At 44.0% G+C, this 22,572-nt stretch overlaps 1 protein-coding gene across 5 annotated transcripts in view; it reads left to right on the top strand.

The window, feature by feature from the left end:
- Positions 1 to 1,379: 1,379 nt before the first annotated feature.
- SIS3 (SUGAR-INSENSITIVE 3) overlaps positions 1,380 to 22,572 on the top strand; it is a 96,750-nt gene continuing 75,557 nt past the window's right edge. The window contains exons 1-6 of one of the 5 annotated variants that reach the window (XM_086509021.1): positions 1,561 to 2,114; positions 2,199 to 2,298; positions 2,499 to 2,556; positions 2,644 to 2,682; positions 3,232 to 3,298; positions 3,394 to 3,467. In XM_086509021.1, coding sequence (XP_086365147.1) covers positions 2,043 to 2,114; positions 2,199 to 2,298; positions 2,499 to 2,556; positions 2,644 to 2,682; positions 3,232 to 3,298; positions 3,394 to 3,467 — 410 coding nt within the window. In that variant the 5' untranslated portion in view covers positions 1,561 to 2,042. Of the gene's footprint in view, positions 2,557 to 2,643; positions 2,683 to 3,231; positions 3,299 to 3,393; positions 3,468 to 22,572 lie in introns of all 5 variants that reach the window. The other 4 variants (XM_086509019.1, XM_086509020.1, XM_086509017.1 and 1 more) reach the window with 4 other exon arrangements.

Here is a 22,572-nt window from a genome sequence, read left to right as displayed (position 1 = left end):
AAGCCCATGTGTTGAGGCTAGGTAACTTTCGCTCTAGGTATGGACTGCATGTACAGAACGAGGCAGAAAAGGCAATTGATTCTAATTGCTGGAGAAGAGAGAAGAGCAATGGCTACTGCCCATGAAGCCAAGGCAATGGCTTTGAATGCCTTTGGACTGCGGGCAATGGGTTGCATGGCATCAATCCATACGACACTGATTGTGTAGCCTCGAGCTGCGAGGTTGTGCCCTCTAGATGGCTCCGATGAGGCCAACAATAGCCAACTATTCAATATGAATGCCCAAGAGAGTTTGTGCTCAGGCCCACCCCTCAAGAGTCTACGTGGCATCTCTTGACACATGTCCAGGGGGAATCCTTTCCCCCATTATAGATAGTATAGATACACTTGAAGAGTCGTCTTTCAAAAGAAGTGTCATCTTCCTTCTTCTCTAGAAAAGCTTCTTCATCATCTCTTTGGATCCTTGTGAAAATAACTATCGAACAAAGATGCTGTCAAATAATAATAGACATTAACAAAACATGGGGGAATACCTCAAATACATAGAGCTCAAAGAGAGCTATTTGTCAAATGCTTGGTTGCGGAATTTTGATAATTATGGTTTTTCTTATCACGTACTACCACTACCCTACAACTAACAGAACACACTTTCTCCACTCTTTTCTGAGCTTGTTGGCTCCTTTAATAAGCCACCACTTCTTCTCTTAAACCAAAATCAATTAGAATGTTATAATTAGCTTTAAAAATGCAAGCTACACAACCTTAAAAAGTAAGCCCATAAGATACAATTTTTGGCTTGCCAAGCCTATGCAACACATGATTAAATGACGAAGTCACTTGAGTTGCTTACAATAATCAAAGAAAGATTTTCAAAAAGTTGGGTTGACTCTCTCTCTCTATCTCTATCTCTATCTCTATCTCTATCTCTCTCTCTCAGATTGGTTATCTTGTTTCCCTCTTGAGTAATGAGTCCTGAGTTCAAGACTTGTCGTGTAGATCTTTAAGGTCTCTTGGGATTGCTATTATGATGTTAAAAGTTCTCTTACTTTCTCTTCTCTTTCCCTCTCACACTCTCTCTAAATAGTTGTGACAATCTTCCCTTTTTAAACAAAACTATCAAGCTTTCATGAACTTGCCTTTGCAGTCGTTTATGTGGACTTGTAGCCATTCTCTTTGCGTGCAAACTCCTCATTCCAACCAATTCCATGACTTTGGGCATGTGGGACTATATATGCCATACAGAACACAATCCAATCAACACCATCTCTCTTTGTCAAACATGCACACATCGTCTTCATCAAAGCACTACTTTCTCTCTCTCTCTCTCTCTCTCTCTCTCTCATGCACGTACACATTGTATGTCATTGCATTGCTGGCATACTTGTATTGCTGGTTTTCTTCAAGGCCAACTTCCCAAAGAAATTGTGACTTTTCAGGAGTGCCCACTAGCAACTGGTGCCAGCCATGTCAAGAATGACCACTGACCACCACAAGATGCCAAAAGCCAAGTACTTTGGACAGGTAACGCCAAGGCATTACATGAAGTACGCCAACTTTCAAGTTCCCAAGTTGTGGAGGGGGGTCGTCTTTTCAAAACAGAACTCACCTTTCGCAAAGCTTTTTCAGTTTCCCTTTTCTCCCGCCCATCAAACACTTTTACTCATCAGTTGAGCTCGTACTCAGCAAGCTTCCTTAGGGTTCGTCAGTCTACGCTATTTCGACAGCTACGGGTCCACTATTGTGAAAGCTACTCTTGTTCTTCATCGCCTTCGTTTGCATCTGGCTGTGACGTTATCTATAGCAAGCAGCAGGTAAGCTGCCTCCTTTGAGATTCAGTTCGATCGGTTCCTTGCTCCTATCATTGCATCGCAGTCGGGGTTCTCTTATCTCTATCAGAGCTAGGGTTTAGTTGCCTTGGTGCATGGAAGCTCAGATTCCTTCAAGTTTTGGGCATCCTGGTCTCATTTGTGTATGGAGGGGCAATCACTGGTTGCACTTGGTTCTCAGCAGGTGAGGATATATGCTTGATCAAAGCTGGGATTTATGTATTTTGATGCAAAAACGCTCAGTTGCCATCTGAATTTTGGACGATGTGACTCTCATTGCTGGTCACAGGTGTTTCCTTATCTTGGACAGAGTAATTTGGCTGAACCTTTGCTACAGAGAAGATTATTGATATAAAATGCTTGTTTTGTCAAGTTGTTACCAGACAAAGCAGATTTGAGACAAATGCAGCATAGAGAAATACTGGAGGAAGGCCTTTTCCTCCGCTACTTGCAGATGAAAAGCATTAAAAAGGGTTTGGTCCAACCTATCTTTCTCAAAAATGGTTAAACAGGCCATGGGAGTGTCAGAGATGGTTTGCTTTGGAAGAATTAGCTCTTTTTAGACACAGCCAGAAGAGACTGCACAGATCAAAAGGCAGCATTATCATTTTCGTGGTGTTTGGCTCAAGTGCATAAAGCAAAAAGCTCAATGAACCCACCAGTCCCCTTGCAGTTGCTGGCTCTTTTGTTCGGAGCGTGACAGTGAACATGATTTTGAGCAACATTAAGTGGTCAGTAAGAATGTAGTGCTTATGCATGTCTTTTGTGTGATCACAGTGATTGTGGCTTGTTCAACCTGTTGTCTTCCCTGTTTGCAGGTATGATGCTTTCTTTCTTTCCATGCTCGCAATTAGTGCGTATCCTTCTCCATGCAAGCTAATTAAGGAGAAACCTCTTTAAGGTTGTGATTAAAGCGAAATTGGATAAATTACGTTAGTAATGAGTTATTGTATATAATCCTCATCGTCAAGTATCTTTTAATTTTAAGGGAGTTTGTGATATTTCCTAAGATTCCTGCTATTTAAAGTATACTGCTAGGAAAAATGAAAATAGTTACGTGTACATTCTCTAGTAGAGTTGAGTGCTGATAGAAAATGTCGGCACTTGGCTCGACTCCAGAACAAGATTGAGTATTTAAAGAGTTTAAGGGGAATTGAATCACAATTGTTACACAAAATTGTAGAGATGATTATTCTTCTGAAACAGGGGAAAGTTGTATGTTAAAGTACTAAATATTAATGAAACTCTTTGCCTTTGCTCTATGGTTTTTTGATTGCTCAGTTTTTGAAAATATTGGTAGATTACTATCAATTATTATTTGCAACATATTGTTTTGTTTTGGTTTTGTTGTGCTTAAGCATTTTCTATTTCAACATTGGATGGTCAAGCCTTAATATGTTGAGCAGTGTTGTTGTTTCCATCAATTGGGAGAAGTATCGCAGTTGCACATACCCATTACGTGTATGGATTGCGGTAAGAGTTTTTAACAATTTGAGTAACTACCTGTAGTTTATCCAAGCTCCATGTATTTTTTATGTACAGAAAAGATTTGTGATATTTTTGTGCAGGTTGACTATGCTGTTATTTTTGCTTTTCGCATCCTCATGTTCATTGACTATGGGCTTGCATCTGGACTTGGACCGTAAGTGTGATTTGTTTGGCTCTATTTTGTTGCGATGACTGTTGAGAAAAGAATAGCTTACTTTTTTGTATATAACAATCTATCAGGGTGTACATTTTAACTGCTGCACATGCAGCATGAACTGTATGTTTTGTTGCATGCAATGTCTTTGTAGTTTTCTGTCTGAGTATAATGGGAGTCTTGTAGGATGTGCTGTTTTAAGATACCTGGTTAAGTTTTGATTTTGTAATAGGGTACTCAAGGGTGCACTTTTTCTGGAGAGAAAAAGGAAAGAGGTGTTTGGGGGGAGGGGGGGGGGTGAAGCCCAAGAAGAGTTATTGATGCAGCATCATCATTTTCTTCATGATGGAAGCCACCAATTGTACGAGACTATTGTCCAGCTTGCAACAACGTCAACAAGCAACAACTATTTGGCATCTCTCTCGATTCGTCCAATCAATCCCAACGTCTCCAAGGGTTAGGTGATAGACAGTGAGGGATATTATTCTGGTTTTGCGTGACTGAGTGAGGTAGACATATTCTTTTGTTCTTTTTTGGCCGTCTTGTGGGAAGTTATAGGGAACATCCCTCTTGGGCTCCCAAAACGTGGGAACACGTTCTCGCACTGTTGGGAAGGATCGAAACACTTCCAAAACAGATAGATGTTATGTTACCAAGAATCTTCGTTCCGAAATGGATGAACAAGCTCAAAAGGGGGTGGTTGGTGAAGGAATTAAAAGGAGAGTAGATAGAGGAGACAAACATTGAGAGAGAAATAAAGAGAAAACGACCCAATAGCAGTAACTCAATAACTCAAGGGAATGCCTATACAATTGGATGAATGAGAATGAGAGCAGGGGTCACTTGCAATAAAGGTACCTAGAGGTGTGCAAAATTTGGAAGCCCTAATTTGGGACCAAATTTGTGGCAAGAGAGGGCGCCCAGCTAATAAATATGCCACCTCATGTAAAAGTGGGGCCATTAGACCAAAGTAGGGTCAATTGACTAATTGAATGTCCTGGACAATAACAATGGAATAGAATTGACTAAAATGTATGCAGAGCTACTTGGGCCTACAACCATGACATGCAACCTAGGATGCCAATGATGAGTGGTAGAATCCAAGAGATCTGGACCTAGAAGTAGAGTGCGAAACAATCCATGAGAAACCTTGGACTTGGCATGTGTGGTAGAGTAACTTGGAGTAGGGACTACCAATATCACCTCTCACAGAGGGTGTGGGAATAGTTGATGTAGAGAGAGGATGGATACTAGGTGAAGGTGTAGAGGGTGAAGAGGAACCAATGAGAGGGGTTGTGGTGGTGACAAGGAAAGAGTTGCTAGAAGAAACAATCTCAATATTTTGGAATGAAATTAATACAAGAAGGAGATGACAAAAGCAGCAAAATGAAGAGAATAGGAAGAATGGAGCAATTGTCACAAACTGCTGACGTGTCAAGCCACTGAAGAATGGAGTCAACATGCAGATCTCGGTCGAGGGGCCTAAACCCTTAGAAGAATAAGCAACAGAAGAAGTTTTACCAACTTGCAAAGTCTTGCCGAGTGGCCTATTTTTAAAGACAAGTTCCCACCAACTGATCGACCCTGTCCAATGGGGCCTGAGGGATCTAAAGCCATTAAAATAAAGCAGGACCTCTACACACACACACACACACACACTTGCGTGGAGCGTGATGACGTGGCATGCCATTACGTAACTCCTTATTTTGCGTTGACTTGTTGACGTGGTAGCCTTTACGGATTTCCGCATTTCACTCTAATTGTGCTGATGTGGCAGTTTGAATGGATTTTCATGATTTACGCTGGCTGATTTTTGGTGCAAGTTTTTGGGCGAGATGCTTTTGAGTTTCAAGCTTTTCATGTAACTACTTTTCATAGGCCAAGGGCCTTTATATAGGTGAAGGTGCAGAGCACGAGTACTTGCATTGTACCGAGTTCAAGCAATATAAAGAAATACAGAAAGGGGTGCCAAGGTTTGGGGCCAATGCTCTCTTGGGGTGAAACTCGGTCAATCCCCGTCTCGTGTGCCATGCACTCTCTCTCTCTTTCAGTTCAGTGTTATTTGAAGTGCTAAAAGTGTTCAGTCTGTTCTTTTCCGTTGGCACGGCTATCAAAGCTTTAGGCGTGTGCTTTTCTGAAATCATATCGGTCTTACCAAAGAGCAAACAGAGCAAGATGGCGCTTCCAAGTTTTATAGGGATTTTATTAAAGTATCTTCGTGTCCCAATCCCGGACTTAATAGCCACTCCCACCCTTACTTTATCGCGCATCGGGTGTGCTCCCGCTTCATTGCTCTGTCTTACAGGGCGTAAGCCATAAACATCACTTGCAAGAGAAGGATCAAAGAGTTTTCAAGCTGTTGGTTTTCTCAAAGGCAGTGCCATGCAGTGGTGGATGTCTATAGCTATCAAGCCGCACACTCTAAGCACTTGGCAAGCTTTCAAGAAATTTTTTGCCCAAAAATACATGCCTTCAGACATCTTCCTTCGGATTGCAACTTCTGGCAGAGTGGAATATTCTAAAAGGCTTGCCACAAAAACCCTAACAGATTAAAACTTCAAATTTCTCGACATCTCTCATCAAGTGTCTCTTCTCGAGCTGATAAACTTAGAGATCCATTGTGATTGCACCACAAGAACACTGTCTGTCGAGGCTTGTTTCAATTGTTCAAGAGCTTATGAACCATGCTGCAGTCGGCTACAACCTTATGGAAGAAATCTAACCCTAATCTTGGTGCATGTCTCAGGATGGAAAGCCAGTCGTCTTTTCGAGCTCGACTGATGTCGAGATTGATTTTTAAGTTTCAGTTTTGTTTGAGAACTTGTTTGGTGTTCCTGTTAGGAATTTGTTTGAAATGGGTATTTGTTTTGAAATGGATGGTATTTGAACCTGTCTTGGTGCTGATTTGAATTGTTTGACTTTGGTTTTAATACTGGTTTCAATGATTGGTGATATACTCTTGGATGTAGTAGTGAGAAATGATGTTTGAGAATGCTTGCACATATTCATGGCCCAGACCCTTGTAGTTATTTACGGGGGGAGTATTGAATGTTTGAAAAGTGTTGTTTTTACTCATGGTCCGGATCCTTGTGATTATTACGGGGGGAGTATTAAGGAGTCTGAGCAGTGGTTACTCTCAACATCTCCAAATGACGTAGGCTGTGGTCTGGGGGGCGTTTGGTTGTAAAAGGCCTCTATATCTCCCGACCCGGATCTGTTTAGGTTATGCGGGAGGAGTGACGAGGGAGTCGTTGAAGAGCTCACGGCCCGAACCTGGATGGTTAATTGCGGGGGGAGTGTTCATCGCCGTTTTATGTTTCTATGTCTTGTAACATGCATATGTGAGGATTTGTGTCTCATTGTGATGTGCCAACCACTGAATATTCCTTATTGGATGAGATGTTGCTGGGAAACCAATGACCCAGGATATCAAGAGCTCCAATCTGGAATGAGACTCCTTATTGGATGAGATTCTTTTGGGAAGCCAACAACCCAGGAAATCAAGAGCTCCGATTTGGAATGAGAGTTCTTATTGGATGAGATACTTTTAGGAAACCAACGCTCGGGATATCAAGAGCTCGGATCTGGATTAAGAATACTTATTTTTTGGATTGTCCCTCGGGACGATCCTAGGAAATTTTTGAGATAACTTGAGTTGTTTTGCAGATTTGCTGTAATCGTGGACGATCACTTTCTCTCAAGAAGGGGGGATGTCACAAATTGTTGATATATCAAGCCACTGAAGAACGGAGCCAACCTTCACATCTCGATCGAGAGGCCTAAACCCTAAGAAGAACAAGCAGCAGAAGAAGTTTTACCAACTTGCAAAGTCTTGCCGAGTGGTCTATTTTTAAAGACGAGTTCCCACCAACTTACGAGACCTCGATGGGGGGCCCAAGGGACCTAAAGCCATTAAAGTAAAGGCCCCCCCCCCCCCCAAAACACACACACACACACACGAAGACTTGCGTGGAGCCTGATAACGTGGCAGGCAAGTTACGGAATTCCTCAATTGGCGTTGACTTGGCAGCTTGTACAGATTTCCGTGATTTACGCTTGTTGATTTTTAGCGCCAGCTTTTGGGCCAAATGCTTTTGAGTTTCAAGCTTTTCATGTAACTGCTTTTCATAGGCCGAGGGCCTTTAAATATGTGTAGAGGGCTCAATCTCTGGTACTCTTTTTGGTGAAGGTGCAGAGTGTGAGTACTGACATTGTACTGAGTTCAAGCAATATAAAGAAATACTGAAAGGGGCGGCAAGGTTTGGGGCCAGTGCTCTCTTTGGGTGAAACTCTGTCACTCCTCGTCGCGTGTTAGGTGCAGCGGAATGAATGTTGTATTTTCTCAAGATTAGTGATCTTTACTGCTCAAGGTTCCTTTTAGTTCTTAGGGAAAGAGAGAGCTTTCCGTCTTATAGAGAGTGCTATGATCACGAACAAAGTGAGTGGATTGTGCGTGCAAGTGAATGAGACTGAGAGAAGGAGAAAGAAGAGATACGACACCGAGAGGTTTGTAAAACCCTCCTCCGAAGGCCCCACTCTCGTCGGCGAGAGTGGTCTAATCTTTGATTGCACAAAGGTGTACAATGCGTATGCAATGGACTATGCAACTCGGTCTATGCCGATGACGACGACGACGACGATGGCTGAAATCTGAGATCTTCTAATCGCTGAATTTCGGGACTGTTTCGGTGGCTGAAAATGACTGTTTTGGCTGCGTTTTCTTGGCTGAAAAATGACGTTTCTTAGGGCTGAAAACTGATGGTCTTTATGGGCTGAATCTGCTACACTTTAGATGAATGATGCCGGTCTTAATTTGTTGCTGAAATCCAAAAACGCCAGGGGCTGAAATTGGTCCTTCTGTCGCCGGGTTCTGCAAATGCAAAAACGCTAGGCTGATCTGCTGTGTTGTGATGACGCCAGGGCTGATCTGCTGTGCACAAATCGCCAAGGCTGATCTGATGCAAAAACGCTAGGTCTTCTGTCGAGAAAACGCTAGAGTAGTCGCGGGGGTTGGTCTTGCTGAGAAGTTGCCTGTTGAGCAAGGTGCTCATGGTGCCTCTTCTGCCAGAAAGTGTGAACTTTGGTTTGCTTATATATTAACTTAGCAAAATTGCCCTACCTACTTTTGTTGGAAAGTCACTTAAAAATAATAAGTGAAAATAACCAATAAATAGGAAAATAGGCTAAATGCACTGGAAAATTCCCCTAACTGATGCTAATGGATTCTGATGGGAATTCCGATGATCATGCTGTGTGCAACCGGAAGATATGCATCTATGCTAAGTGACTGGGCATGCACGGTCTACGAATAGACTCACAAAAGTGCCAGATCACTGCTATTCTAGACTTGATTGAACTGATTGAACCCTGCTGTGGTGTAGCTTGTCCACGGACACATAGGGTTGGGATGTGTCACGTGACATCCCCTCCTTTTCAAAGTGAGGTACTGGTACCAAACTGTATGGCGTCGAGGGAGATCGCCAACAGCATCCGGAATCCTGGAAGGGATTCTTTGCCGGCCCACTCTGCTGTGTGGGTCGAGCGGTACTTGAACTTTATAAAGGTTTGCAATGCTTGCTTCTTTGGGCCACGCCGAAAGCGACACAAAGTCTTCTGAATCTCCTTTCTTGCTTCTTTCGTCATCAAGAATCTCCATGGCTGAAAATTCCTGAAACCATCTCCGACACAAAACCATGAACATACCCATTCCATGTAAAGTGAAGGAAATAAATCCTGTCTTCTCTAAAGACTGTGTATGCAATGTAGATGAACATAGAGACGGAGTGACAACCTGTTCATCAAACACATGCAAACAATGAGGTCGAATCTTTTCTGTTTGATCGAAATCAATCAACTGTGGCAAATCACAATGGAAATGCCTATGCTTGGTGCTCATACAATCATATGCTCTTTCGGAAACTGTGTCATGCCAAGGAAGAGAAATGGAATGCGACTTCCTTACATACAAACTTTTCAACTTTTCACGAAAAATCCGCATACATTCGTGCTCGTCCATGAGAGAAATGTGCTCAACATACAATATGTCATGCTTAGGTGCTGACTAAAATACAGGAAACCTTCACAATGAAACACTCGAACAATGCGTGCGTATCAATCATGCAAACACATAATACTTCCTGTGATGGTTCCTTGGATCAAGGCTCGAGAGCCAAGATCGCTTCTTCGGAATCTATCGAATCTTCTTGTGGAGATTCATTAGACCTCGACTCGAAAGCCAAGATCGGATCTTCGTGATTGATCGAATCTACAACGAGGTTAGTGTCGCTAGGAAAAGCATCCACTAACACATCATCCTTGTGAACAATCACATTGTCTTCATGCAACTCATCATGCTTGTGAGAAATCACATCTTGATCATGCAAATCATCATGCTTGTCATTGTCATCCAAATCATTATGCAAATCATTGGCATCCAAATCATCATGCTTATCATTGTGCTTCAAATCATCATGCTTCTCATAATCATTCAATTCATCATGCTTCTCATCATCATGCAAATCATTATCAATCAAATCATCATCATCATGCTTCACACAATCATGCAAATCCTGTGTGTCATGTTGTGGAGAAGAAGAGACTGAGAGAGTCTCCTTTTTCCGATTCTGTTGCATCTGTGCCTGAGCTTGAGAAAAGAGTCGCAATAAATCTTGCATTTGTGCTTTGTTCTCGTGATAAAATTCTGCTTGTCTTTCTTTGTTCTCTCGATCAAATTCTGCTTGACTTGCTTTGTTCTCTCGATCTATGGCTGCCCTTCGTTCTTGGTACTTGCGCTCTATGGCTGCCATGTCTTCTTCGTAGGCTTTTCTTTCTGCTTCTCTTTCTTGGGCCAACTCCTCCATAGGAGTTAGTGCAATCTTTGTCGTAGAGGGAAAGGGGGAGGGTCGGAAAAACCTCCTGGTGGGGAAAATTCTTCTTCGCCTCTCTCATGCTCATCACCTCCAAGCGAAGTATCCATTCCGCTTCGAGTGATGACCATTTTGCAATCGTGGGTTCTTGGGGGTCTTGGGTTCGTGCGATCGCAACAAGCAAAAAAAATCTACATTGCATACACAGTCTTTAGAGAAGACAAGATTTTTTTCCTTCACTTTACATGGAATGGGTATGTTCATGGTTTTGTGTTGGAGATGGTTTCAAGAATTTTCAGCCATGGAGATTCTTGAAGACGAAAGAAGCAAGACTCTAGACGAAGTTGAAGCAAGAAAGGAGCCACAGAAGACTTTGTGTCGCTTTCGGCGCGGCCCAAAGAAGCAAGCGTTGCAGACCTTTATGAAGTTCAAGTACCGCTCGACCCACACAGCAGAGTGGACCGGCGAAGAGTCCCTTCCAGGATTCCGGATGCTGTTGGCGATCTCCCTCGACGCCATACAATTTGGTACCAGTACCTCACTTTGAAAAGGAGGGGATGTCACGTGACACATCCCAACCCTATGTGTCTGTGGACAAGCTACACCAAAGCAGGGTTCAGTCAATCAAGTCAGTCTAGATTAGCAGTGATCTGGCACTTTTGTGAGTCTATTCGTAGATCGTTTATGCCCAGTCACTTAGCATAGATGCATATCCTCCGGTTGCACACAGCATGATCATCGGAATTCCCATCAGAATCCATTATCATCAGTTAGGGGAATTTTCCAGTGCATTTAGCCTATTTTCCTATTTATTGGGATTTTCACTTATTATTTTTAAGTGACTTTCCTACAAAAGTAGGTAGGGCAATTTTGCTAAGTTTCTATATAAGCAAACCCAAGTTAGCACTAAATGGCAGAAGAGGTAGCAGGAGCTTCCCGCTCAACAGGCAACTTCTCAGCAGTACCCCCCCCTTCATGACCCCCATCGCCATCCAGCAAGACCTTTCCTTGGCGTTTCCTTCTCTAGTAGTAGACCTGTCGCCGTGAAGCTTCCCTCTTCATCCGCAGCCATTAGCCATCAGGATCGCCCTCTAGACAGACTATTCCCTGGCGTTTTTCAATCTCAGCCTTCCAGTGGTTTGGAGTTCAACAAGACCTGCAGATTTTCAGCACTTTGACAGCGTTTTTGAGAGCAGAACCTCAGCGTTTTCAAGCATCTCAATCAGCAGCAAAACGCAGCCTGCAACAGCAGATTCCAGCGTTTCTAGGCAGCGTTTTACAGCAAGGACAGCAGCGAGGAAAAACAGCCTAAGACCCCTGCAGACTACAGCGTTTTGGTTACAAAACTCAGCCCTAAAACACAGCCACACCTGCGTTTTTCAGCCTATGAAAACAGCCCCAAAAGACTAGCAGATTCCAGCCCCTAAGTTTCACAGATTTCAGCCTTAGCCGTCGTCATCGTCGTTGTCGTCACCGTTGTCGTCATCGGCATAGACCAAGTTGCATAGTCCATTGCATACGCATTGTATACCTTTGTGCAATCAAAGAATAGACCACTCTTGCCGACGAGAGTGGGGCCTTCGGAGGAGGGTTTTACAACCCCTCGGTGTCGTATCTCTTCTCTCTCCTTCTCTCAGTCTCATTCACTTGCACGCACAATATCCACTCACTTTGTTCGTGACCACAGCACTTTACAAGACGGAAAGCTCTCTCTTTCCCTAAAGAACTAAAAGGAACCTTGAGCAATAAAGATCACTAATCTTGAGAAAATACAACATTCATTCCGCTGCACCTAACATTGGTATCTTTGCCTTCAGGTGATGAGCATGAGAGAGGCGACGAAGGATTCTCCCCACCAGGAGGTTTTTCCAACCCTCCCCCTTCGCCATCTACGCCAGACCCTATATAGGCAATGATGAAGCAAATGATGGCCATGATGGATCGACAGGACGACAAGCGCCTTGCTTTGGAACTCGAGCGCGACGCAAGAAAAGAAAGAAAAGAACTAAGGAAGGAAGAAGCCGCAGCAAGAAACGCAGCATTGGAGGCCGATCGTGCTGCGCATAGATTGGCTATGGAGGCCGAGCGTGAAGCTCAAAGGGAGCTTCGAAATCAAGAATTTATTGCCCAAGTCCTAGCCTCGAAGACAGATCCACCCAAAGATCGGGGAAGTTCGTCAAGTGGCGCAAGCCACGACGCGGATTCCAATCACGCAGTTATAGAAAAGTTGATTTTCAGTAAGTATGACGGTAAGATGGATGCTACAGTGATTCATTCTTGGTTGCATTAATTTAGTGCTTATTTTGTGACAACTAAGAAGACAAGCAACAACAAAGTTTTGACGGCAGCTATGTACCTTGCCGGTGATGCCATTAATTGGTACCACGCATGGCAAGAGGCACAGCTAGCCGCGCACCTAGAGGCAGCCGACGATTTCACACCCCTCACTTTTAGTTGGGCTGATTTCCAAGACAAGCTCAAGGCGCGGTTTATGCCACCTCAGTACCTCGCACGGTTGAAAGACGATTGGCGCGCTCTCAAGCAAAATGGTATGCCGGTTATGTCTTTTTCTAATCGTGTTTTGCAGCTAGGTACCCAATTATGCATGTCGGATGATGAACGCAAAGAGGCTTTTCTCTTTGGATTGGACGAGTATATCAAGTACGATGTCGAGGTATTCGATCCAATCGATCTCGACAAGGTGGTAGCGATTGCTCTCGCACAGGAGATGAAGCACAACAAGGGAAAGCCTAAGGAGAACAAGACTTTCACAAGTACCTCGCAGACTCCTCAGAACGTTAAGAATGGTAAGAATGATAACTCTTCTAACCACTCTACCAACAGTCTCTCATCAAAGCATTCTTCCAATGAATCTCAGGGTAAGGCTAACACAATTGCTAAACCTAAGCTTACTCCATATGAAAAGGTAGCATAAGGAATTGTAGGAGGTTACATCACTTCGGAAGAACAAAGCACGTATTCTAAGGAAGGTTGTTGTTTTCATTGTCACATTAAGGGTCACATAAAAAGAACATGTCCTAAGCTTGAATCGAATGAATCTAAAGAACCCACAACATCCACTACATCTGTCAATGCAATGTATGATAACACGATTGTGCCCACAATTTCTCAGGACCCTCCTATTGATGATTCTCTCATCAAATGTTATGGTCGTACGTCAGGGCACCGTTTTGTCATATTGTAATAAATTCTTGATTTCGAAGCTCCCTTTGAGCTTCACGCTCGGCCTCCATAGCCAATCTATGCGCAGCACGATCTGCCTCCAATGCTGCGTTTCTTGCTGCGGCTTCTTCCTTCCTTAGTTCTTTTCTTTCTTTTCTTGCGTCACGCTCGCGTTCCAAAGCAAGGCGCTTGTCGTCCTGTCGATCCATCATGGCCATCATTTGCTTCATCATTGCCTCCATAGGGTCTGGCGTAGATGGCGAAGGGGGAGGGTTGGAAAAACCTCCTGGTGGGGAGAATCCTTCGTCGCCTCTCTCATGCTCATCACCTGAAGGCAAAGTATCCATGCCGCTTCGGGTGACGACCATGCACTATGATCTTGGGGTCTTAAGCTCGCGAGGAACTTGGTTCTTGAGGGTCTTGAGGTTCTTGAGGTCCGTGATTCGCGAGAATGTTGGGTTCTTGAGATTCTTGAGGTCCTTGATTCGTGAGAATCTTGGGTTCTTGAGGGTTTCTTTTGCTTGCAAATCGCGTTGGAGAAGGATCTTCTCTTCACCCGAGTTCTACCCTTTTCTGCGGGCGCACCCCTTGGCGGCCTTGCGCTCACACCAAGGTTGCTTTTTCCCACCTCACGTCGATTGGCCGGCCGCTAGGTGCACGGTCCGCTCTCAATGAGTGAAAAGAGACACAAGGGGAGGTTGGACAAGCCCTTCTTTCTTGGGATTCCTGTCACTCTTCAACAAAACACGATTAGGAATTGCCACGCCCAAGTAAACTTGGGTTCGTGCGATCGCAACAAGCAAAAAAATTCTTCTGGCTCTTGTGGTTCTTCCTTGAGTAATGCAGAAGACTTCCAAAGCTCTGATACCAATGTTAGGTGCAGCGAAATGAATGTTGTATTTTCTCAAGATTAGTGATCTTTACTGCTCAAGGTTCCTTTTAGTTCTTAGGGAAAGAGAGAGCTTTCCGTCTTATAGAGAGTGCTATGATCACGAACAAAGTGAGTGGATTGTGCGTGCAAGTGAATGAGACTGAGAGAAGGAGAAAGAAGAGATACGACACCGAGAGGTTTGTAAAACCCTCCTCCGAAGGCCCCACTCTCGTCGGCGAGAGTGGTCTAATCTTTGATTGCACAAAGGTGTACAATGCGTATGCAACTTGGTCTATGCCGATGACGACGACGGTGACGACGACGACGACGATGGCTGAAATCGAGATCTTCTAATCGCTGAATTTCGGGACTGTTTCGGTGGCTGAAAATGACTGTTTTGGCTGCGTTTTCTTGGCTGAAAAATGACGTTTCTTAGGGCTGAAAACTGATGGTCTTTACGGGCTGAATCTGCTACACTTTAGGTGAATGATGCCGGTCTTAATTTGTTGCTGAAATCCAAAAACGCCAAGGGCTGAAATTGGTCCTTCTGTCACCGGGGTTCTGCAAATGCAAAAACGCTAGGCTGATCTGCTGTGTCGTGATGACGCCAGGGCTGATCTGTTGTGCACAAATCGCCAAGGCTGATCTGATGCAAAAACGCTAGGTCTTCTGTCGAGAAAACGCTAGAGTAGTCGCGGGGGTTGGTCTTGCTGAGAAGTTGCCTGTTGAGCAAGGTGCTCCTGGTGCCTCTTCTGTCAGAAAGTGTGAACTTTGGTTTGCTTATATATTAACTTAGCAAAATTGCCCTACCTACTTTTGTTGGAAAGTCACTTAAAAATAATAAGTGAAAATAACCAATAAATAGGAAAATAGGCTAAATGCACTGGAAAATTCCCCTAACTGATGCTAATGGATTCTGATGGGAATTCCGATGATCATGCTGTGTGCAACCGGAAGATATGCATCTATGCTAAGTGACTGGGCATGCACGGTCTACGAATAGACTCACAAAAGTGCCAGATCATTGCTATTCTAGACTTGACTGAACTGATTGAACCTTGCTGTGGTGTAGCTTGTCCACGGACACATAGGGTTGGGATGTGTCACGTGACATCGCGTGTGCCGTGCACTCTCTCTCTCTCTCTCTCTCTCTCTCTCTCTCTCAGTTCAGTGTTATCTGAAGTGCTAAAAGTGTTTAGTCTGTTCTTTCTGTTGGCACATGGTGTGTAAGGTGTAGCGGAAGTGAATGTTGAACTTTGCTCAAGATGAGTGCTCCGAACTGTGCTCAAGGTTCCTTTTACTTACGGAAGGGAGACTCTTTAGTTCCTTTAGTGAGAGAGTGCAATGGACACAAACAAAGTGGTGAACACAGTGAACGAAGGTGCTGAGATTGAGAGATAGAGAGAGAAGAATACGACACTAGGAAGTTGTCAAACCCTCCTCCAAGGGCCCCTCTCTCGATGGCGAGAGGTCTATGCTATTGATTGCACAAATCTCTACAATACTTGGACTTGCCGACGATGTCGACGACGATGAGGAGGACGACGAGTCGTGCCGAAATCTGAAAATGCTAAGAGCTGAAATCTGCAAATCTTTTTCTGCTAAATTCTGACTCTATGTCGATGACGATGTCGATGGCGACAATGCGATGACGACGCACTGAAAACGTAGATGCTGAAATCTACGTGTTTCGGACCGAACTGCAAACTTCGGTGGATCTGATCGTGCGACGAGAATTTGCTGCAGAAAGGTGAGATCTGCGAGGTTCGGGACTTCTGCTGTGATGTCTGACTGTTGAAAACTGAAAACGCTGGTGCTGCTGTGGATTCAGTCGCGGAGGAACTGCAAAACACTAGGTCGCTTGCTGCTCCAAAAACGCTAGGACTGATTCTGTCTGCAGTGAGAAATCTGCTAACGCTAGGGTTGATCTGCTGTATTCTGTTGCAAAAACGCTAGGGTTCCAGCTGTCTTGCTGCTGCCTGGGCTGATCTGCTGTGCAGACGCCAGGGCTGGTTTTCAGTCCAAAAACGCTAGCTTTGCAGATGGCTGAAAACGCTAGGTCTTGGTGATGGGGGGTCCTGTTGAGAAGTTGCCTGTTGAACCGAAGTTCCTGCTGCCTTTTCTGCCAAAAGTGCTAGCGCTAGGTTTCTATATATACAAACTTAGCAAAATTGCCCTACGTAGTTCCCAACAAAAGTCACCTAAAAATAATAAGTGAAAATTGTCAAAAATAGGGAAAATAGGTTCTGTGCACTGGAAAATGCTCCTAATGGGTTCGGATGGAAATCTGATGATCATGCTGTGTGCAACCAGAGGATATGCATCTAGTGTAAGTGTTTGGACATGCACGCTCTGCGAACACTGACAAAAGTGCCAGATCACTTCCTATTCTAGACCAACTTGACTGAATTGTACCCCGGTCATGCTGTAGCTTGTCCACGGACACAGAGGGTTGGATGTGTCACGTGACATGGTGCCCCTCTCATGACAACAATCACACAAACACAATCTTCTTTGTCAACTTTGTGTTAGTGAATGCAACTTCGAGTTATTAATGCTTGTCTACTCAATCAATAGAGATTTGAATGGAGAGATACATCTATTCATGTAAATAGTACATGTATGCAGAGAAAAACCGGCAAATCACTTACAAGGCGGTAGAAACACTGAAACAATATCGAATTTAATCGTTAACAATGAACACTTGAAAGACAAATGGAAATAAGAGATTTTCTTAAAAAAAAAATATGGAGAGAAGTTTAGAGAACTGGAAACTAGAGACAAGATATGGAGCCATTGGCCCCTCAACTATGTGTCCCTTGTTGTATTTCATTATTCCATATACAGAATTCAAAGTTTACAAATGTTGAGAGTGATGCTTGCCTTTAGAGTTATCCATAGAGTCGTAGTCCCGATGGGCCATGCTCTAATGGTACCCTTGGTCTCTCCTCTATAAGCACGATGGCACGGGACTAAAAGCACCCCAAGGTGACTTTAAAAATCACGTATATTTTTACAAGTGCTAAAGTACCAAAGTCAACCGCTTTTCATAAAACGTGTTCTAAAAAGCTCCAGTGCCAAACCTACCATGTTATCGTGCTCGTACATTGCCAAGATAGCACATCCGTACAAGTTAGTGAATTTTTGTCACGAATCTTGCCAAGAAATGTTGGATTTTTGGTGCCGGTTGTCTTTCGATCCAACTCTTGTTCGACTTTGCCACCTTCCAAGTTGGTCGGTTTGGTCATGCCACGTCATCATTTTGTCCCCCCCCCCCCCCCCCCCCCTCCCAACACACACACACACACATCCATAAGAAGAGTCATCGCTTGCAAAATAGATATTTTTAGTAGACACAATAGTTTTTCCGTATGTTGGATTTGGACGGATACAAAAGTACGGATCAGACTCTCTGAGGATTCTATATAGCACACTAAAAAATAGTCTACATATGACACTCCAATACAGATGAGCACATAACCATAGAATGCAGGAGGGGAACACCATTTAAATTATAAAATCTAGCTTAATCTAGTATATACCAATGAGTATCATGACTAAATCTCATAGTAGATAGTAGTTCTTTTAATTGTTCGAGAAGCCCAAAAAACCCAATCATATGTCAAATCAGATTCGGTGGCGTCCAATAGTATGGCTACCTAGTTAGACGCCGAAAAAAGCTATGATAGACACTGACTATATGAGGCATGCCAATGACCATCCCCTCAAGATAGTACATTCACAAAGCATGCATCTACACATATCCTAATTCACATTGGATTCTGGACTACAGTTTACATCTACAAAGTTCAATATGATTATTAAGATACAAACACTTCATCTAGTCATCTCATACAATCTTAAACTCTGGATGCACTATAATTGTCTTCTAGCCATCTCATGAGATTGAACTAGGATCTGGAGACAGAGTGCTGTAGTCATTCCTTTCACATACTCAAACTTGTCAAAGTGCAACGAAAGCTGTGGTGACGTGAGTGCATGCGAGAGAGAGAGAGAGAGAGAGAGAGAGAGAGAGAGAGAGAGAGAGAGAGATGTGAGAGAAGATCACGAGAGAGGTCACATCAGATAAATAGTTCACCCAATTAGAAAGGCCCAAGTGGTCAAACCGGACCGAATATGGTAATCTCCCTTGATGCCTAGACTCTAGAAAAGCCTCACAAGGACGGACACACCCACATAGTAGCCCTCACTCACCCGAACTCTTAACACTCCTTAGATCTTGGGTGCACAACAAAACCATGGATTTGGGGCCTCTTAAGAGTGAAGAAGGAATTCAAGAACTCTACTCCACCACTGCATTAAGCACGCCACTTCTCTATAGAGAATCACAAGGGCTAGGATAAACAATCCTATCTACCAATGGCAACCAATTGTGTACACAATTGCCAGACTAGAACTTCACTGCCTATACATCATGACATGTAGGCATGTATTAGCTATAGGTTATAAGCAAAAGAGTGAAGGAGGCTAATCAAACCTCCAAAGGACTAGGTTGAGCAAACATAATCTATAGATAGGCTTTGTAAACATGCTCACAATGATAGAAGCCAACATAAGATAAATGTTCTGTTGCGGAGGATTAAAAGATAAAGTGGCGTTTCGGGTAGTGATCATGGTTTGGAACATCTCGGAACGGCCAGACGTTCCAGACAAGCGAGACAAATCGGAATGTGCAAACTGGAACGACAGGGAACAATCAAAACGGCAGCGTAACTGTTGGCAGTTGGTCGAAGGGTCATATTTGGTTCAATGTTTTTACTTCTGGCCAATAGTAAAAAATGGTCAGATTTTTGAAAGAGTTTTATTTTTTAGTGAGCCTTTCCCTTATAAAATGCACCCCTCTCCCTACCCCCTACCTTGCGTTTAAGCTCTTAGCTATCAAGCTCTACCCTCTCAAGGCTTGAACTCTAGCTCCATCAAGCTCTCGACTCACGAGTCTCAAGTCTAGAAGCCTTCTCCTTCTCCCTCTCTAATAGACTTGGACACTCCAAGGCGAAGATCTACAACAACACACGTGAGAGAACTAGCAATGACTGAAGGGAACTTGAAAAGAGAGGGAGAGGAGGAGATTTGATACGACACGATGTAGTTCCACACCTAGATTAATTGGCTGCAAAGATTGGCGCCCGTGTAAGGTGCAACAGAGTTGAAATGGTGAAGATCTAGACTTTACACTTCCACAAATCTTTACTTCTTTCCTTGCTTGAATGTTTGTTACTTAGCACGAGAGATGGTTCCTTTTATTTCCTTGTAGAGAGAGAGAGAGAGAGAGAGAGAGAGAGAGAGAGAGAGAGAGAGAGACTCAATGGGGTCCCAACCAATGTCACAAACTGCTAACGTGTCTAGCCAATGAAGACCTTAGCCGACTTGCAAATTCTGGCCGAGTGGCCTAAACCCTAAGAGAAGCAGTAGCAAAAGAAGTAGAAGCAAATGAAGAAGTTTAACCAACATATACAGACTTGATATGTGGCCTAATTTTTAAAGAGAAGTTCCCACCAGTTTATGGGACCCTGTCCGATGGGGCCCAAGTGTAAGGTGCAGCGGAAGTGAATGTTGAACTTTGCTCAAGATGAGTGCTCCTAACTGTGCTCAAGGTTTCCTTTTACTTACAGAAAAGAGAGCCTTCTGTTCCTTTATGAGAAAGTGCAATGGATACAGACAAAGTGAATGGACACTTTGAATGGAAGTGCATGAGATTGAGAGAAAGAAGAGAATACGACACCAGAAAAGTTGTCCAACCCGCCTCCGAAGGCCCCACTCTCTATGGCGAGAGCGGTCTACTTATGATTGCACAAATCTCTACAATGCTTGGACTTGCCGACGATGAGGATGACGACAAGACGGGCTGAAAACTGAAATCGCTAAGGGCTGAAATCTGCAAATCTTTATCTGCTCAATTTTGTCTCTATGTCGGTGACGATGTCGATGGCGACGGTACGACAACGACGCACTAAAAACGCAGATGCTGAAATCTGCGTTCTCCAGGCTGAATCTGTAAACCTTGCGAAATCTGACCGTGCGGCGAGGATTTGCTGTGGGAAGGTGAGATCTGCGAGGTTCGGGACTTGTTCTACAATGTCTAAGTGCTGAAAACTGAAAATGCTGGTGCTTGTGTTGGTTCCGTCGCGGTAGATCTGCAAAACGCTGAAGTGCCTGGTAGATTCAAAAACGCTAGGGCTGAAAATTTGACTTATGGTGGAAATCTGCTAACGCTAGGAGTCTTCTGCTTCTTGCTGTCACCAAGTTGTTGCCAATGCAAAAACACTGGCTGATCTGGTCCAAAAACGCCAGCCTTCTGCTGTGATGCAAAACCGCTAGGCCTCTTGGGGGTTTTGCTGAGAAGTTGCCTGTTGAGCGTGTGCTCTTGTTGCCTCTTTTGCCAGAAAGTGCTAACTTTGGTTTGCTTATATATTTCATTAGCAAAATTGCCCTACCTAGTTCCCAACAAAAGTCACTTAATAAATAAGTGAAAAATGTCAAAAAATAGGTTTAATGCACTGGAAAATTCCCCTAATGGATTCTGATGAATTTTGATGGGAATGCTGATGATCATGCTGTGTGCAATCGAAGGATATGCATCTAATCTAAGTGACTGGTCATGCACGGTCTGCGAACAAATTCACAAAAGTGCCAGATCACTTCTTATTCTAGATTGACTTGACTGACTGAACCCTGGTCATGCTGTAGCTTGTCCATGGACACATAGGGTTGGATGTGTCACGTAACACCAAGTGACCTAAAGAGATTAAAGCAGGATGACACATTCAATCTTTGTGTCAAAACGTGTTGACGTGGCAGTTGTACGGACGCCACGTAATTTGCGTTGATGATGTGGCAGACTGTACGAAATCCCACGTTCTACGTTGGTTGCTGACGTGGCACTTGTACGGATTTCTGTAATTTGCGCTGGCTGATTTTAGCGCTAGCTTTTGGGTCAGATGCTTTCAAGCTTGTAAGCTTTTCATGTAAACTCCTTCTGAAGGGCCAAGGGCCTTTAAATATGTGCAGAGGGCTCATACCTTGGCACGTTCTGTGTGGAGGTGCGAAGGATGGAGTACTGGTGATGTACTGAGTTCAAGCAATATAAAGAAATATCGAAAGGGGCGCCAAGGTTTGGGGCCAGTGGTCTCTTGTGGTGGAACTCCGCCACTCCCTGTCTCATGTGTCGTGCATCTCTTTCAGTTTTGTATTATTTGAAGAGCTTAAAGTTGTTTTGTTTGTTCTTTTCCGTTGGCAAGTGGTGCCCGTCCCCGTTACAACCAACCCCCTCAAGGGCCCCCCACGCCCATGTTGATGTGGTATTTGCTTTGGATTGTGTAAATGGAATGTTCACACATCAATGTAGCCTCTATTGACTCGAATGGGGAATGTGACCGTTGTAACTCTTCAAGATGAAGCACCTCCGGATCTGATTTGATGCATCTTTGGATCTGTCTTCATGAGGGGTTGGTGATGGCCACCAAGGGGTGGATCTAGGGCTGAGTCGCTGAGGAATCAAGGGCTAAAAGTTGGCTGCAAAAATGCAGATCGGATTGCAAAACGCAGCCGATTTGTCATGTAAAGCAGGGCTGAACATGCCAATGATGATGATGCATGGGAGCACTCAATGTTGTGAGGGAATGGCCGAGAAGCGGCTCAATGGGCTACCGGGCTGCAATGGAGAGGCTAGCGTTAGCAGCTCTCGGCTGTATCCGGCGAGAGAAAGGGCTGAAAACTGAAAACACTGGGCTGATCTGTTGCAAACTGAAAACACTAGGCTGATCAGCGTGGTTGGATGCAAAAACGCCAAGGCTTGTTGTGGCAAGACGCTCGGCTGAATTCGGGCGCTCCCAATTCTTAAGAGAAAACGCTAGGTATGCTGCTCCTTTTATAGGACTTTTTGAGGTACCAGGTTGGGAAAATTGTGCAAGTCGGAAAAATTTGCAAATGTGTGTTTTCATGCGATAACTCACTGCACTATGAACCAATTGACGAGCCGACCGAACCGACACGTTCCTTTAACTTAGATCTGCATGCTCGTCATGTCAGATGCCCACGAAAGTGTAATAACATCTGTGAAAACACTTGTACAAACCATTTATGCAAGAGGGTTCCAAAATCGGAAAACCTAATCTAATGAACTCGTCCGGACATGCCGGTCCTATGAACAGGCTTACAAATTTGC

The sequence above is a fragment of the Adiantum capillus-veneris genome, chromosome 3 (genome assembly GCF_014529385.1).
Source record: "Adiantum capillus-veneris isolate H3 chromosome 3, ASM1452938v2, whole genome shotgun sequence".
Taxonomy (NCBI): Eukaryota; Viridiplantae; Streptophyta; class Polypodiopsida; order Polypodiales; family Pteridaceae; genus Adiantum; species Adiantum capillus-veneris.
This window is presented reverse-complemented; position numbering and strand designations above follow the sequence as displayed.